General features: G+C 42.1%; 1 protein-coding gene across 5 annotated transcripts in view; it reads right to left on the bottom strand.

Annotated features, from left to right (window-relative positions):
* LOC115168976 (histone-lysine N-methyltransferase PRDM16) overlaps window positions 1-19785 on the bottom strand; it is a 384212-nt gene that overhangs the window by 236952 nt on the left and 127475 nt on the right. For all 5 annotated transcript variants that reach the window (XM_029724556.1, XM_029724560.1, XM_029724561.1 and 2 more), the window contains one exon: window positions 1572-1625. In XM_029724556.1, coding sequence (XP_029580416.1) covers window positions 1572-1625 — 54 coding nt within the window. The remainder of the gene's footprint in view (window positions 1-1571; window positions 1626-19785) is intronic.

Here is a 19785-nt window from a genome sequence, read left to right as displayed (position 1 = left end):
GAGCTAAACATTGGATTGCATTTTGTTTTTAAAGACAACTGGAAAGACCCTTCATCATGAAACAAATAGATTCATGTTTCGGGTTTCGGGTTTAAATGAGGGGTCAAGTACATAGAGCACACATACAGTAGCTGAGGGTCATATTCCCTAGACACCAAACGGAGACTGAAAAAGAGAGGGATCACATGGACATGGGGCAGCATCGCAATAGTCAAGCTCCGGGGGGAGGGGAGGGGGGGGGGGGGGGGCGTTAGAGTGAAGCCGAGTTGAAATATCACTGACCAGTGACACTCTCCAACCCAGAGTAGCCCCTAAAATCCCCTAAAACCCTATTCATCCTATGTACTCTTTGAGGTATAGAGAGAGTTGGAATGAGTCCCAAAGGGCACACTATCCCTATAGATGGGTTAGCTGACAACGTCACGAAAACAGTGTGCTACCTTAATGGGGCCGAAGTCCGTAAGTTATTGTGATTCTGGATGGCCAGGTGGCTTGCAACAATGACAAGAAACTGCCACGTGGGGAATCGTAAGCTATTGTGATCCTGGATGGCCAGGGGTCTTGCAACAATGACAATAAACTGCCATGTGGAGAATCCTAAGTTATTGTGATTCTGGATGGCCAGGTGGCTTGCAAAAATGACAATAAACTGCCACGTGGGGAATCGTTGCTCATTTCAGCTAGTTTAATATTTTTATTGATACCATGTCTTGTTTTGAGGTGTTTTGACGGATTTCATGTCAATGCTACTATGTAAAAAATATAGCTAGCTAGCTAGCTAACCAACAACTGTAACTATGTATTTGAGAGACAACAAGTGCTCATTGTGCAAATGTATTTATGTTTTTAATTAAAATTGGAGACTAAATATTGTTTACAACCAACCAATCTATATAGTGCTCTACTTTTGACCAGGGCCGTATGGGCCCTGATAAATAGGGATTAGGATGCCATTTGGGATGCATGACTGGAGTGCATGGGCCGGACCATCGCTATAGGTTTCCATTGATTTTTCTAACAAGTGTGCCTCCCTCTCTTCTTTCTTTCTCTCCCCAGCCATTGTTCTTTCACCATTAACTTTATACTTGAACTCTCTCCCTTTTCCGCCGTGACCTGGCAACACTGGCCGTAAAAGCCAACGGCCCGCCTCTCAATAAATGTATCACCTCATAAAGATGTGGCCGCTGGTGTCGTGGTCAACAGGACGTATCGACAACACAAAGACCAATGATGGAGAATCTCTCTCCCTCTCTCTCTCACACACACACACTCCTCATTGCATCATTCACAGTCACAGCACGACAATCTACTGGTCATGTTATAGGAAGCTGGGCAGCCTGTATTCCAATTCCCAATGAATGGGAACATACCTGTATGTATAATATGTGGTTTGACACGGACTTCACGTCTGAAATGATGGAGGTATGTGGTATCAAAGTGTCAGTGTGTGTCTGTGTACAATGACGACAACGATATACAGTAGGGTGACCTCAGGTGTGACAGCGTATGTTGACACTGTCCGCACCTCTATGACCAAACAAAAAGCAGCAATACATCTCTATATGTCTTACCTTTTTGATGCAGCTCTCCGGAGAGGACATCACCTCGTGGTCATTCAGCATCTGCTGTGAAGACAACAAACAAAACATTTTACCACTCAACTCCAACAGAAATAACAGCCTCCTCATTCCTATGACACATTGACACAGCGCTCTGAACAACATCTGACCAAACGCTACCATAATTTCTTCCACTAGTCATGACCGTAGCGACCTAATGGGCAGGGGACTCCATATACCATTGACCTACGACAAGACTAAGGACTCAAGTTACGGAGCAACCTCCACCCCATCCCTCAGGCCCATATTAAAACCTTTTAGATGTAAGGTCCCCTGTTTTGGGGTCCTGTGTGGTTCTGGTACCGGTTCCGACCAACATTTTAGCTTATAAATCTATCTGTAGACAACGTAGATCAAAATGGCTGAGCCTGTGCGACACATGTGAAATGTGAAACCACTTGAAGCTGGGATGTCCCTCTTCCTGGCTGAACCCTACATCACAGCCACTGACAAAGCACATGCCTGCAATTGTTACATCGTAGCTCAGCAGGGGAGCACATTTAGAGATCTAGTTATAGCCATTCATTTAAAGTAATTTACATTTAAGTCATTTAGCAGACACTCTTATCCAAAGCTACTTACAGTAGTGAATGGATACATTTCATACATTTTTATATTTTTTATTATTAGTATTTGTTTTTGTACTGGCCCCCCGTGGGAATTGAACCCACAACCCTGGCATTGCACACACCATGCTGGCGTTGCAAACACCATGCTCTACCAACTGAGCCACAGGGAAGACTAATGAATAAATTTTAAACAAAAAACACTTTCTGTTTGTCATAGACAGACAGTATTAATATGAGATGAAAGGTGAGTTCCTAACGATTTCAGGAAGCCAAGCTAGAGCTCCACGAGACATTCACAACGATACAGGCAGACATTTTGATTAAGAGGGACCTTTAGAAAATATGCACATTTTGTCTAACACTAAACATATAAATATGTATTTTACAGTTGGAAGGTTACATCTTACAGTTAGCCTTTTACTAATTAGATCATGCTATATCTAGAACGCAAAAAAAGTCATTTCAAGCCTTATTCATACAGTTTTGTTGAATAGGAAATGCATCATATAAAACATTTCATATTGTTATCATATTTGTACTGTGTACTTGAGCTTGTGTCCTCAAAAGTGACTACACTTCAGCAATTTAACTCTTTTTTTTAGCAGAAAGTTGAGATTTTAATCTTTCTTGGACTATGCAGCATTACTAGTTATTGTTTATTGCCCTCTCATGATAAATTATTAATTTGGGGGATTACGTAGACTGCATTTTCGATTACACACACGCGCACGCACACACACAAGAACACACACACACCTCCATCTCTCATGCTCCCCCGCCACCCAACCCCACTGGCTCTATGCTCCCCCATATCCTCCTAACAGAGGGCGTTTTGTGTGGGGTTGCACGGTGATTACGTACCCATATATTAAACTTGATTTCTCTTTGAATGTCCCCCTCGATGATTTGAAGGGGGAACGGGGGAGGAATATGCAACTGTATTCCGAGCAGTTATCTCATATGGAGTCTGATCTGGGGAACTGTGATTGTTTGAGTCTTTTATGAATCAGGTTGAATGGACCTGCTCCAAGAGAGATTATGGTCTGTGTGGACGGTAAAGCAGGATCGGGGTTCCATAAACATTGGCACGCTTTTTTCCATGGGTGACTCTTCCCAACCCTAGCCACATTCGTTCTAATGGAGCGAGTGTAACAGCTGTCTTCGTGAAGAGAGGACCAAGGCGCAGCGGGTTGCATGTTCATCATTATTATTATTATTATTTATTAAATAAATGTGAACACAGAAAAACCACGAGGACGACAGTTTCACAGGCTACGCCAACTAGCAGTGCGAAATACAACTACACACAATTAACAAACAAAACACATCCCTAAATATAGGACTCTCAATCAAAGGCAACTACAAACACCTGCCTCCAATTGAGAGTCCAACACCCAATTACCTAACATAGAAAATACTAAACTAGAAAGAACATAGAAATACAAAAACATAGAACATAACCCAAAACCCGGAAATAATAAATCAAACACCCTTCTAAACAAACCACCAAACCGAACCACATAAAACAAATACCCTCTGCCACGTCCTGACCAAACTACAATAACAAATAACCCCTATACTGGTCAGGACGTGACAGCGAGAGCTCGATTTCTCACACATTGGATTGTAAAAAATCGTTAAGTACATCACTAACTGTAAATCTCCAAGTCTCTTATGGTTTAATAGTAATTGTTTTGTCGATGTATAATGTGTGAGCATGGTTCTGACACTGCCTCTTGACCATCCAGGGCTCCATTGAAAGAGACTTGAAAGAGATCTCACATGGTTAAAAGCCCAATGCAGCCGTTTGTATCTCAATATCAAATCATTTCTGGGTAACAATTTAGTACCTTGCAAAAGCAATTTCCCAAGCAAGAATTTTTCTACAACTGTCTGGGAGTGGTCTGAGTGGGGAGGGGAAAACTGAAAACTAGCTGTTATCGGCAGAGAGGTCTGGAAGTCTCTTTCTTATTGGTCTATTAACTCATTTATTCCCTGGTGATGTCACCAGGCCGGCCAAAACAGGTTGAAATGTCAGGCGGTCTTTTCAAACAGCTCGTACACTAAAGGGGAATTATTATCACTTTCACAATCTCACAGTATTATTCCAACCTCACAGTGTGGATACACTGTATATATTAAGCACAGAAACATCTTGTTTTTGCACTTGGCCTTTAAATAAAGACCAAATCAAATTGGAAATGTGATCAAGTATTGCCAATAGACCTCAGTGTCTCAAATGTTTTGCCAAGGGAGTCCGACATGTCACCCTATTCACCGCAGAGTGCACTACTTTTGACCAGGGTCCCATTTCAGAGAATAGGATGCCATTTCAGATGTGCCTCTTCAGTGAATAGGATGCCATTTCAGATGTGCCACTTCAGTGAATAGGATGCCATTTCAGATGTGCCACTTCAGTGAATAGCATGCCATTTCAGATGTGCCATTTCAGATGTGCCACTTCAGTGAAAAGGATGCCATTTCAGATGTGCCACTTCAGTGAATAGGATGCCATTTCAGATGTGCCACTTCAGTGAAAAAGATGCCATTTCAGATGTGCCACTTCAGTGAATAGGATGCCATTTCAGATGTGCCACTTCAGTGAATAGGATCCCATTTCAGATGTGCCACTTCAGTGAATAGGATGCCATTTCAGATGTGCCATTTCAGATGTGCCACTTCAGTGAATAGGATGCCATTTCAGATGTGCCACTTCAGTGAAAAGGATGCCATTTCAGATGTGCCACTTCAGTGAATAGGATGCCATTTCAGATGTGCCACTTCAGTGAAAAAGATGCCATTTCAGATGTGCCACTTCAGTGAATAGGATGCCATTTCAGATGTGCCACTTCAGTGAATAGCATGCCATTTCAGATGTGCCACTTCAGTGAATAGCATGCCATTTCACAAGTCTGTATTTCAGACTCATCCATATATGCTGCAGACAGACAGACAGTGCTGTGCACCAGAGCTGTGGTTCCCACCATTAAGCTATCAGTGGATCTCCCAGCACACTGAATGGAAGCAATTACAACACAGATACTTACAAGAGTACACTTACGCTACTTACATCTATAATTTAATCCTCAGCCTTGTCAAAGCCATCCCGTCGTAAAAACAAAATCACATGGGCTGGCGGCGCATTTAAATGACACTATTTTAAACAAGCGTGGTCTCAGAAATCTAAACTGAGTGACTACAAGGTCTTTGTATTTGGTCCGCCGCAGCCCATGTGCAACTCATAAGCCCTCTTGGCCCATTACACATGTACACCAGCATCCAAATACACACTTTGTGTGTGATTATAAATGGCTGTTACACTACTCAGGGGCACTGCTTTCGGGAATGCCAGAGCCAGCCAGAGAGAGAGAGAGAGAGAGAGAGAGAGAGAAGAGAAAAGATGGAGCTGGCTCGGTGGCCTGTGTGTGTTGCTGCATGTTTCTGTGTGTGGTGGTGGTGTTGCTGATAAGAACCTTCTTTCACATTCCGGGCCATCCTGTTCAGCTTGTGCTCCGTGCTCTGACAATAGTCCTTAGAGTGATGGGCACAGATAACAGAGAGAGAGAGAGAGACAGAGACTGAGAGAAGAGGATGGAGAAGGAGGAGAGAAGATAGAGAAAAAAGAAATAGAGGATAGATAAAGAGCAAGAGGAGAAAGAGAGGGAGAGAGAAAGGAGGAAGAGGATAGACAAAAGAGAGAGGAGGGCTTTTCCTCTATGGTAATATGTGGCCAGCAATAATAGTTCACAAAGCAACAACATGACTGGGTCTGCAAGACAGTATCAAGCACTCCAACAGAGTTAGGCCCGAGTTCCCTCACTCTCCCCACCACCCTATAGACACGCCAAACACAAATATGTGGATGTATCAAATTGTGTAACCTGAAACTGAAACATGCAAACAGGCACAAGCGGTTACTGCTTTAATGGTTTTCAGCTTTTGGGTTAGACACTCATTCCCTCCTCATCCTCCTCTTTCTCTGCTGGTGCTCTCAAAATTGCAAGATGACAAAATGTTACAAAAAAATACATTTTGTTCTCGTCTTGCATTGAACTTCGAAAACAAGCTGCCTTAAATGAATTGAAGCTGTAAATATCAAAACATCTCAGTTGAAGTTGGTGTGTACTCTTCAGAGCAGTCATCAATAGAGTCTCCTGCCCTTTAACATATGGGGTTATAGGTGTGATGTGCTAGGCCCAAGGCTGTCTCTCTCACTCAGCTCCTGCAGACAGACAGACAGACAGACAGACAGACAGACAGACAGACAGACAGACAGACAGACAGACAGACAGACAGACAGACAGACAGACAGACAGACAGACAGACAGACAGACAGACAGACAGACAGACAGACAGACAGAGATACGTTTGTTTTACTATCCTTGTTCAGGATAGTAAATGCTCTTGACGGAGGTCCTTATCAGGATCTTGATATGATTTTTGATATGCTAAATAAGGACAAAATCTGATGCTTATTTGAGTTTTGAATGTCTTCAATAATTTGACAAATTTTCAATCCATATCATTTTTCCAGACTAGCTATAATTTTTGCATTCCCTGTGCATAAAGTCGTGTGCAAACTGCAAGATAAAAGCACTGTAACTGGTAGCCAAACAACAAGAATCACGTACTAACTGGCTAGCTTGTTCCAATTAGTTTTCTCATCATGAATGAAGCAGGTAGAGTAGCTGTCTTGTGGTGTGGCTATGTGAAATGACAATATTTGATTTGATTCATGATATATGCATTAACAGGTCGGAGTGGATCACAGACCAATATTACCACTAAGTTGGGCCTGGACTGCGAGGGACTGCCGCTGCATCCATCACATCCATAATCCATAACAAACAGGGCAGGCAGGGGTATTGAGGGTATGCAACTTTTATTTTCTGTTTTATTTTCTGTTTTTAGCAAAGATTGGCTTACGTTTGCAACTTCACAGAAAACGAGTTGTGATTGGAGCCCTGGATTGCTATGGTGCATTTTTTAAACAGAAATAGCAGAGATGTGCTTTGGAAATAGCAACTTGGATTAATTGTATATGGTGCAAATCTATGCTCTGACATGTCACCTTCGTGTGAAGAAGCACAAGGATTTTTGGCGCCTGAACAGGTAAAATAATTTGGCCGCAGGACATTGATCATGAGTTGGATTTAGCCCATTTTGATAACACATACGAGGATGAATAATACATATCTGGTAAGGATATCTAATGAAATTATGCATTTTTAGAAATACAGATATATAAATTATAAAGTAATTACGACAGATATGATACATTTCTGAAAGTATGTGGATTCGTTCATGCCTAAGTATAAAGGCTTAGATATGTCAGCATGTTGACACATACCCTTTCCGGAGTTAGAATATTTTACAAATACGTAAGCAGGTGCACGAGCATCAGGTGCGTGTCTTGTACATATCTCACCCCAGATATCTCCCTGAACTCATACGGTAGCAGGGAGATTTCTGAGGTCCAGATTGGATGCATGTAGAAACTGGCCATTAAAAGAGAATATCCTAACTCCATATATGAACTTAAGGACATGTGTACCTGGAGCATGTCCACTCCTTATATCTAATAACATGTCAGATATCCAGACATATATCGATACAGATATCCTCTGATATTGACCCTTTTCACCCAGTGCGCACACACACACACACACTCCTCAGCCTTACAGAGACCCCACCGAGCAAATAAATATCCTATTAATTAGAAGGGAAAAGGAGACTGGTCACCCTGACTAATACCAACATATGATTTATTGTCCTGTGTCACTAACGTTTTAAAGTCACTTACGTTTCAAAGTCACTTTTCTCCATGTCAGATGGAACACTCAAAACAGAGGAGTGCTTATTTCTGGATCCCTTGACAGAACTGTTTAAAATTGTAGGGTAGGGTGGGGTAAGTTGAAAAATGATTTCAATTCAGCATCACTCTGTCAAGGGAAATATAGTATTCTTTCTAACAAAGATATCTACATATAATTCAGGATGTTGTGTATCCTTGGAAACAAATCAAGATTTATGTAAACATTACAGTTTTGAAAACATAGCTTGTCCAAAATATGGTATAAGGTAAGTTGAGCCGCAGGATAAGTTAAGCCAGTACAGTACAATACAGTACAAGTTTCTGTACTAAATGAAATATTAGCACTACACTCTTCAAAAAAAGCATTCCAAAAGGGTTTTTCTGCTATTCCCATAGGATAATCCATTTCTGTTCCAGGTAGGACCCTTTTTGCTTCCAGGTAGAACCCGTTTGGGTTTCATGTAGAGCCCTCTCTGGAAAGATTCTAAGTGGCACCAAGCATTGCACCTGTAACTAAAAAGGGTTCTTCCTTTTAGGTTCTAGATAGCACCTTTTTTTCTACATTTTTAGAACCATGTCTATGAACACAATCACAATTGATTTGTCTTAATTATTTTAAGCACATTAACACAGTCTAAACACCTAACAAACACTTTGTACTTTTCTAAACACTTTTATTATCGGCCCTGTTGTTATCTCAAATCCCAGCGATATTACATTACATTACTTGCATTACGCCCTGTAAAGAAAACACTTAAATTTGCTCAACTTGCCATTGGCTCAACTTAACCCAAGGCAAACATTTTGACTTTATTAGCCACAGCTACAAGGATGCACTTTCATGCTAGGTTTATGACCTCATGTTCAAGCTTATGAAGACCCCTTAGATAATCTACTTCGGATTAGATACAAGAGGTCCCGTGTGGCTCAGTTGGTAGAGCATGGTGTTTGCAACGCCAGGGTTGTGGGTTTGATTCCCATGGGGGACCAGTATGGGAAAAAAATGTATGAAAGGTAGGCATTCACTACTGTAAGTGGCTCTGGATAAGAGCGTCTGCTAAATGACTACAATGTAAATCATGAAAACTCAAACACAATAAATTCATTTGACTTGGAGAAAATCTTTTTTGGGGACCTAAGGTTTCATAGAAACAAGGGTGGCTCAACTTACCTTTTTGGCTCAACTTACCCCACTCTCCCCTACCCTTGTTGTCCTATCTGCGCTAAGCTAACTTGCACTAACTTGTTAATGTTCCTTATGGACATGACAAGCAAAGAAACTATGGCAAACTACAACAATTATTGATGGTGTCATGCAGACAATGGAAGGAGTGTATCTGGGCACAAAAGCCCTCTTTAAGGCGTGTGTGTCTTTTGTACGACTACAAATGTAGCTGTTTCACTGCCACTTTAGCATAATTCGCAGTGACACACCGTGTAGATTGAGCACACAAAATAAAACGTAGCGAATAGGCCGGATGTGTTGTTACAGCCCCACATCGTTGCCAGCAGGTCGCAGGAAATCGGGCACAGTAATTTTCAGAACTACGAGCAACGTATTTGATTTTTATTTTCTCTACCCCTCAGAGCACATGTGGTTGTTTGCATTCAAAACTTCAGCAAACCTTTGAGAATAAGCCCTTACCATATTGCAAGACACAATCAAAACTCTACTCATTGCAAGTCCAGCTGTACAGAAGTGGTAGAGTAAAAATAGAGTGGTACAGCAACAGAAAAAGAGAGACCACTTTCAGAGTTTCGCTGTAGGAAAATGTTGGCACTTATTGCCAAAAACAATTCTCATTAAGTCTGGATAATATGAGGCAATATAGGAACACGGCCAATGGACGGTTATGGGTGCAAGAAGCCGCAAGTTTCCATAATAAAAAACCACCAGCAAACAGACCTCAAGGCCTTTTGAATCGACAGACTGACAACCCATTGTCTACAGGAGCCACACCAAGAATGCCACAAAATGGACAGTTAATGAGAACTTTCTTGGATGCTGGCACCCTGACAACAGTTAATTGTAGCATTGCCCGGGACATTATTGATTTCTTGACGTATAGATTAGTGCGGATGCGGTTGTGCGCAGCGCATTTGCGAGTTGCATAATAAACTTGCCTGCGAGAGAAAGAAAGAAAACAACCACTGTTTTTCACTGCTCTGCCATCTAAACTGCTCTCTAAAGGGCCCTCCACTCTGATTTCAAAGTCTACACACACGGAGTTAGGGGAGCCACACAAAAATACAAAGAACTACACTGATATTGAGTTGCACCGCTCCTTTTGCCCTCAGAACAGCCTCAAAATCCATTGGGGCATGGACTCTACAAGGTGTAAAAAGCATTCCACAGGGAGGCTGGCCCATGCTGACTCCAATTTAATTTTTTATTTTATTTATTTAACCTTTATTTAACCAGGTAGGCAAGTTGAGAACAAGTTCTCATTTACAACTGCGACCTGGCCAAGATAAAGCAAAGCAGTTCAACACATACAACAACACAAAGTTACACATGGAGTAAAACAAACATACAGTCAATAATACAGTAGAAAAATAAGTCGATATACAATGTGAGCAAATGAGGTGAGATAAGGGAGGTAAAGGCAAAAAAAAGGCCATGGTGGCGAAGTAAATACAATATAGCAAGTAAAACCCTGGAATGGTAAATGCTTCCCACAGTTGTGCCAAGTTGGCTGGATGTCCTTTGGGTGGTGGATCATTCTTGATACACACAGGAAACTGTTGAGCGTGAAAAACCCAGCAGCATTGCAGTTCTTGACACAAACCAGTGCACCTGGCATCTACTACCATACTCTGTTCAAAGGCACTTAAATATTTTGTTTTGTCCATTCACCCTCTGAATGGCATACATGCAAATTCCATTCCTCAATTGTTTCAAGGCTTAAAAATTATTCTTTAACCTCTTATGGCTAGGGGGCAGTATTTTCACGGCTGGATAAAAAACGTACCCGATTTAATCTGATTATTAGTCCTGCCCAGAAACTAGAATATGCATATAATTATTAGCTTTGGAGAGAAAACACGCCACAGTTTCTGAAACTGTTTGAATGGTGTCTGTGAGTATAACAGAACTCCTATGGCAGGCAAAAACCTGAGATGCTTCTGTTCAGGAAGTACCCTGTTTGAACATTTCTTGCCCTTGTTGATTCTCTCTATCTATTACAAGGGATCTCTGCTGTTACGTGACACTTCCCACGTCTCCAATGAAGTCTCAGAGCCCGGGAAAAACAGGAATGACGTAATTCAAAGCCCTGGCTGAAGCACACGAGAGCAAAAGCTGAGTGGTCACTCAATGGACTAAGCCTTACGCTCGCGACCCGCCCCGCACCCGGCTTTCGGTTTTTCCCTCAGTATACAGACAGGCAGATTCCCGGTCGGAATATTATCGCTTCTCTACGAGATAAATTGCATAAAAATTGGTTTTAAACAGCGGTTGACATGCTTCGAAGTACGGTAATGGAATATTTCGAATTTTTTTGTCAAATTCTGCGTCATGCTCGTGGCCGAGATTTAGCGTTGGGATACTGTCTAGAACGCACGAACAAAACGTCTTGATGGAACATAACGATGGATTATTTGGGACCAAACCTACATTTGTTATTGAAGTAGAAGTCCTGGCAGTGTATTCTGACGAAGAACAAGCAAGGTAAGAACATTTTTCTTATAGGAAATGTGATTTTGGTGAAGGCTAAACTGTTTGGGTGTCTAAATAGCTAGCCCTGTGATGCCGGGCTATGTACTTAGATTATTGCAAAATGTGCTTCATCCGAAAAGCTATTTTAAAATCGGACATATCGAGTGCATAGAGGAGTTCTGTATCTATAATTCTTAAAATAATTGTTATGCTTTTTGTGAACGTTTATCGTCAGTAATTTAGTAAAATCACCGGAAGTGTTCGGTGGGAATGCTAGTTCTGAACGTCACATGCTAATGTAAAAAGCTGGTTTTTGATATAAATATGAACTTGATTGAACAGACATGCATGTATTGTATAACATAATGTCCTAGGTGTGTCATCTGATGAAGATCATAAAAGGTTAGTGCTGCATTTAGCTATGGTTTGGGTTTATGTGACATGATATGCTAGCTTGAAAAATGGGTGTCTGATTATTTCTGGCTGGGTACTCTGCTGACATAATCTAATGTTTTGCTTTCGCTGTAAAGCCTTTTTGAAATCGGACAGTGTGGTTAGATAAAGGAGAGTCTTGTCTTTAAATAGCTGTAAAATAGTCATATGTTTGAAAAATGGAAGTTTTCGGATTTTAGAGGAGTTTGTATTTCGCGCCCCGCCCATCATTGGATATTGGAGCAGACGTTCCGCTAGCGGAACGTGTAGATGTAAGAGGTTTTAACCTGTCTCCTCCCCTTCATCTACACTAATTGGTGGATTTAACAAGTGACATCATTAAGGGAGCATAGATTTCACCTGGATTCACCAGGACAGTCGATCAGTGGAGGCTGCTGAGGGGAGAAGGGCTCATAATAATGCCTGGAACGGAGTAAATGGAATCGCATCCAACACATGGAAACTATGTGTTTAATGTATTTGATACCATTCCACTCATTCCGGTCCAGCCACTACCACAAGCCCGTCCTCCTCAATTAATTAAGGTGCCACCAACCTTCTGTGCAGTCTATACCATGGAAGGTGTTTTAAATGTTTTGTACACTCAGCATATACAGAGCCTTTCACTAGCATGTCAAATCACAGAAAATCAATCACTGTGACTATCTCCAGCACCAGCCTCTCTCAACCCTTCACAGCCGACACGCTTCAAGACAAATATTACTAGTCTGCAGTTTTTTCAAATGAAATCCCATTGTTAGCCCTCGTGCAAAAACAGGTTTTCCCTTTCTCCCTCCTGCTCTCTCACTTCCTCTCTCTTTCTCACTCTCTCACTATTGTTCTCGCTCCAGAATCAGCTGAATCTTGTTTGAGTAAAGATACTATCTGACTTTTTGGACTCAGTTTGTGTTCCCGGGTCATTTGTCCTCAGCAGGGTGTAAAGGGTCTATTTTGGGACTTCCCAACAACGATACGACGAGGGAGCCGACACAAAACAAGTCGCTGCTCTATCACTACTTAAAACATATTTCAACAATGAGCCTGCTCAAGAAAGAACACGGTGAAAAAGGGAGGGAAATCCTCCCTGCTAAATACCAGGAAGCTAGGCGGCGATCTGATAGAATATATTTATGAGGACTTTAATAAGCTGAGGACTTGAAGCCGTCTGCCAAGGCAAACATCAAGGCAGCCCTGATAGCAAAATGCTCCGCAGCTATTGATAGGGAGGAAGGGGGGCAATTAAAAGAATGGCTCACAGCTTAGCATTGTTTGATTCCATATTACGGCCTTATCAACGTCTTAGACTTTGGCTGTCAGTCGAATGTGTTGAAGGCATACAGACCGTGGCAGAGGATGGCACTAGTCTTATTGTCTAGGCCCAACACAAAGGTGAGAGAGATCAGAGATTGGTTCAACACTTATCACGTTGGGGCTAAAGCTAACAACGTTATTACTCAATGTATCGGGATGGGGTGGGTGTTAGTTGGCGGAACTGAAACCTTGGGAGAGTGGAAACACAAAGGGTATTTGGCAGGTGAACACATGGTGCCATTGTGTAGGGACTTCACAGCCACTTTTCAAACACAAAATGCATGTTTACGCTATGAGCAATGACCCTGGAGTCCTTTAAGAGTTCCCATGATTTATGCTCGGGCAAATGTCACAATAAAATATATTACGGGAGCTTTTCAATAAAACCTGGGATGATTTGCCTCATCATTTCAATGTGCAGTACTGTATGATTTGTATCTAAATATTATCCATACAAGCAACATAAGATGTACAGTGCCTTCAGAAAGTGTTCATACCCCTTGACTTAGTATACTTGTTACAGCCGGTAATTTCTTCTCACCCATCTACACACAATACCCCATAATGAAACCATGTTTTTATACATTCTTGCACATTTATTGACAATGAAATACAGACATATCACATTTACGTAAGTATTCACACCACTGAGTCAATTATTTGTGGAATAACCTTTGGTGGCGATTACAGATGTGTCTTTCTGGTTAAGTCTCTAAGAGCTTTGCACACCTGGATTGTATAATATTTGGCCATTATTCTTAAAATTCTTCAAGCTCTTTCAAGTTGATTGTTGATCATTGCTAGACAAACATATTCAAGTCTTGCCATAGATTTCCATGTCGATTTAAGTAAAAAGTATAACTAGGCTACTCAGGAACATTCAATGCTAAGCAACTCCAGTGTAGAATAGACCTTGTGTTTTAGGTTACTGTCCTTCTGAAAGGTGAATTTGTCACCCAGTGTCTGGTGGAAAACAGACTGAACGAGCTTTTCCTCTAAGATTGTGCCTGTGCTTATTGCTGTTTTCCGTTTCTTTTTATCCTAAAAAGAACTCCTTTGTCCTTGCCGATGACAAGCAAACCCATAACATGATGCAGCCACCACCATGCTTTAAAATATGAAGAGGGGTACTCAGTAATGTGTTTTGTTGGATTTGCCCCAAACATAACGCTTTGTATTCAGACCAAAAAGTTAATTTCCTTGCCACATTTTTTGCAGTATTACTTTAGTGCCTTGTTGCAAACAGGATGCATGTTTTCGGGTATTATTATTCTGTACAGGTGTCACGCCCTGACTGTAGAGATCCTTATTATTCTCTATGTTTGGTTAGGTCAGGGTGTGACTCGGGTGGGGAAGTCTATGTTTTTTGTTTCTTTGTTTTTGGGCCAGTGTGGTTTCCAATCAGAGGCAGCTGTCTATCATTGTCTCAGATTGGGAATCATACTTAGGCAGCCTGTTTTCCACCTGTGTTTGTGGGAGGATGTTTTCTGTTTAGCATCTGAGCCTGACGGAACTGTTCGCTTTCGTTTTTGTTGCGTTTGGTTTTTCTTGTTTGATTGTCTCGTGAAATAAAGTATCATGAACACTCACCACGCTGCGCCTTGGTCCACTTCTCCTTCTAACGACGAGCGCTACAACAGGCTTCCTTCTTTTTCAATCTATAATTTAGGTTAGTTTTGTGGAGTATCTACAATGTTGTTGATCCATCCTCAGTTTTCTCATATCACAACCATTAAACTCTGTAACTGTTTTAAAATCATTTAAAAAACACAATCCAAAGCTTAATTAATAACGTCACCATGCTCAAAGGGATATTCAGTGTCTGCTTTTTACATGTTTACAGATCTACCAGTCGGTACCCTTCTTTGCAAGAATTTGAAAAACCTCTCTGTTCTTTGTCGTTGAATCTGTGCTTGAAATTCACTATTCAATTGAGGGACCTTACAGATAACTGTGTGGGGTACAGAGATGGGGCAGTCATAAAAAAAAATGAAATTATGTTAACCACTATTATTGAACACGGAATGAGTCCATGCAACTTATTATGCGATTTGTTAAGCACATTTTTACTACTGAACTTATTTAGCCTTGCCATAGTAAAGGGGTTGAATACTTATTGACTCATGACATTTATTAATGAAAAATATAAAAAATACAAACAAAATTCCGCTTTGACATTATGGGGTATTGTGTGTCGATCAGTGACACAAAATCTCAGTTTAATAAATGTTTTATTCAGGCTGTAACATAAAGTGTGGAAATAGTAAAGGGGTGTGAATACTTTCTGAAGGCTCTGTCTGTCTTATTCGGCTAATATTCCACAACTAAATATACACCAAATACACTGACAAGCTAAATTAACACTTCTTGCTTATTGGAAGTGGATTGTTCTCTTCAGGAGAATAATAGTGCTGTTTGAAGGGTTCGCGGTTCACACTTGCTCAGCAAATATAACTTGACAGAGGTACATTATATTATGTGACTGGGAAGAGCGAAATCGACATTGTGCCTCAGAGTTGTAAAAAAAAGAGAGAGGGCAGGAGAGGTAAAGAGTGCTGCATCCATCACCTTATCATTGAGCCTCCATCCTTTCAAGCCGAGACGTGGATCTTCGTATTGACAGAGCCATAGAGATATATTAGCCGGCTGGCCCACTTTATTGATAAGTCATTTGGGAGGATGATCAGTAATAGCAGTGATGCTTTGACAGCCGTACGGATGCCGACCAATAAATAATGCTTCCTTGGCGGCTAAGGGGAGTGTACACAGCATCGTTGTCGGGGTGGCTTTCACACCATGAGAGTCATGATAAGTCATCGATGGCCAAGGGGAGAAATATCTCCACCTCTTCTCTAATAATCACATAGGGCCTCTTGGAACATGTATGAGGGGCATTGGGGGACGTTGGAGAGAGACTTAGAGCGTGTCCTGTAGGCTTCATAAATTGGATTGAGGGTCAATCCATATGATATATAGATGCTTTTCATTTCTCCCGGCAAACATTGGGTTTGAAAGATGGGATGTCTCGGTAGTTTATTTAGGTTTAGGTAGCAACATGCTTTTCATTAGCAACATGCTTTAATCTGATCAATCTGGTATTGGCACTCTGGATTCCAGTATTCCAGTATTCTGCCATCTAAATGTTTTCCCTCTGAGTTGTATGTGTGTGTAAGAATACACATTGGTTCAAATGTCTCTCTCAAACCAATGAAGCCTGTAATTCAAACCAGGGACCCCTTTCTATGCAAAGGATAACATACTTAAGAGTCCAGATCTGTCATCAGAAGAGGTTTTTGGAAGCGGACCATGGGTATATTGGCATGTGATGACGGAAGACGCCTGGCTAAATGACGTATTGTTTTTTGGGGCTCGAATAAATATTTACAGCTTTTGCATATATCGCCGTCAATATGCAGAGCTTTCCTCACATCACCTCACACTGGTCTGACAAGTCCTGCCTGCCAGAGGGCCCGTGTGCGAGAGAGAGTGAGACAGAGAGGTATTTAAAGTGAGCTATACACTAACTTTGAGATATTTCGATTCTTAGGGAAAGGGTGGGGTGGTTTTGAAGCTTAGTCGGTCACTCTCCTCCCCTTAGATACGGGCTTGTGGCTTTTCCACATATTGACGCGATGAGGAGAGGAGGAGAGGGGAGGGCAGGCTCAAGGCCCTAACATGAAAGGGAAAGGTGTCCCTTGAGTTGGGGCTAAGTGCACGTACTGTCCTTGTGGGTCGGGAGAGCACAAGCTTTCTTTGGGCCTTTTAGTTTAAGCTGGGGTCAGTTCCAGATGATGCCTTCGAGAGAGAGAGACGAGGAATGACTCACTGATGAGAGTTCTTCCCCCAGATAAATAAATACATTGACCAGTGTATTTCCTGCCTGGCTGAGTGCAGTACAAGTCTGACGGAGGCAAGAGGGAAGGTGAGGGGCGGGAGGCGGGCGGGAGGCGGGCAGGAGTGGAAGGATTGCTTAAAACACTGTTGCATGCCCCAACACACACACAAACACACTCCTGTGTTTGAAGGAGACAGACAGAATAGAGCCATTTAAGTGGCTCTATTCTGGGAGCCGACAAGGGAGCCGACACCGACACCGGAAGAGGCGTTCACCCGCCAACTCCTCAAACTGGTCCAACGCTGCATCTCCCTCTCTCCACACGGCTTTGGCCCAATCCAGGGCTGTCCCGGTGAGGCATGAGACGAGGGCAGACACCCTCTCACGGCCCGAAGGAGCCAGGTATAAGTCTAGCTGCAACAGGAACCCCTGGTAGTTCACAGCCGTCCCACCGTATTCCTGGGGAAGGGAGAGACGAATCCCACTGGGACCAGGAGAAGGAGGGGCGCGTAGTGGAGACCCTGGTTGTGCTGGTGGAGGCGCTGGGCGCTCCCTGTCTCTCCCTGTCTCTCCCAGCGGTCCATTGTCTGGACAATGCGGTCCATGGCAGTGCCAAGATGGTGGAGCATTGCTGCATGCTCCCGGACGCGCTCCTCCACCCCTATAACCGGGGTACCTGCTCCTGCTGACTCCATAAATTTGGTCCGGAATTCTGTAGGGGGTGCGTACTGGCGGCAGAGAAGTCAGGCGCAGGAGAACAAAAACTGATTTACAACGGCGCAGTTTAATAAATAAAACCACCGTTAACAGAACAATAATTCAATGGGTAAACAAAACCCGTTACATACCAGCATAACGTGCACAAGCACTACAATAAACAATTCCGGACAAGGACATGGGTGGAACAGAGGGTTAAATACACAACATGTAATGATGAAATTGAAACCAGGTGTGTGTGAAGACAAGACAAAACAAATGGAAAATGAAAAGTGGATCGATGATGGCTAGAAGACCGGCAACGCCGACCGCCGAACACTGCCCGAACAAGGAGAGGAAACAACTTTGGCAGAAGTCGTGACAATGGGAGAAAAAGACTTCTGCCCGATGACGGATGAAGCATCTTTCACATGTTCCATGTTGAGGTGTGTGTGTGTGTGTGTGTGTGTGTGTGTGTGTGTGTGTGTGTGTGTGTGTGTGTGTGTGTGTGTGTGTGTGTGACAGACAGTGTCCTGCAGCTGTCAGCTTCGTGACAGAGGGAGAGGAATGGCCTTGTTACAAATCACCAGACATGAGCCAGGCTGTCGGCGACAAGAAGGCAAGCAGTGTGGATGTGTGTGTGTGTGTGTGTGTGTGTGTGTGTGTGTGTGTGTGGTAGTAACTCAAGACACTCAGGGTTGAATTTCAAAGAGACACCAGCTAGATGTGTATTTCTGGTTTAGTGCAGTAATTGAGTTGTATAGTCTACACATATCCCATTTTGACCAGAAAACACACTTATTTTAGGCTAAATGTAGATCATTGCTCAGTCAGCAATTTATCCCCCTCAAAAGTCTGTCCAGTTTTTGAAAACGCTATTAATTACTCACAATCAAACTCAACTTCCTGCATTTCCCATCATTTCAAGTTCAATGCAAAACACAATTACCTCTGAGGATAATTGAAGCAGTACAAGCACACAGTGATAAAAATACCAGCCGTAATAACATCATAATAGTTATAATGGCCAGACATTAGAATTTGTATCATTTCGAGGCCAATCTGGATATAAAAAGCGCTTGTGTATGGCAAATGGACTGTAGCTCCACAACTGTTTACCCTGGGATTTGATGAGCGTCCAATCTGATTACTTACGTCTCGGAACAGTAAAAAAAAGTCAAGGAGTTAAGTCAGCCACTACTGCCAAGAGACACTGTCTGGTGATACACACCAATCAGGCCTCACTGTCCCAAGATCATAGCTGATGTCCAGTAGCCAATCAGAAAACTGACTGCAATGTCAATATCTAGTATATCGTCAGGGAGATACTTTGATAATCTGTTAAAGTGGCTAACTGATAATCTGTTGCCAGTTTGCTATTGCTCTCAATATCCTATAAATAAAGGCAATCACTAAATAAGTATACTGTTCAGTCAATATACTAATCTGAAGTCAACAAGACTTTCATGCAACAATGAGCACATATATAGAATCTGTTAACTTCATTGCATGTAGAAAACACAGTCGAGCATGTCTACATGGACATCCAAAAAGCTCCATAAGGAGACAATCTACCGGTGGGTGTTGTAAAATGTACCCATAAAAAGCTCAATTGATAATACATGAACGTACTATAGCAGCATGTTGTCTTGACAGTTTGCAATGGTAACACCGTGACATCGACTGACGTTCGTCACACACTACCTTTACAGCTTGCTAACATTAGTAAATGTATATTTTATGGATGTGTTTCATCACATAAAAAAATGGGCTTACTCCACAAGCCGTTTCCCTCAGACATTGTCATTGGATATTGTCGCGAAACAATGTCGTTAAAATACAACGCAGGA

Source organism: Salmo trutta, chromosome 30, assembly GCF_901001165.1.
Source record: "Salmo trutta chromosome 30, fSalTru1.1, whole genome shotgun sequence".
In the NCBI taxonomy this organism is placed as follows: Eukaryota; Metazoa; Chordata; class Actinopteri; order Salmoniformes; family Salmonidae; genus Salmo; species Salmo trutta.
The sequence above is the reverse complement of the archived record's forward strand: the minus strand, read 5'-3'. Positions and strand labels throughout refer to the sequence as shown.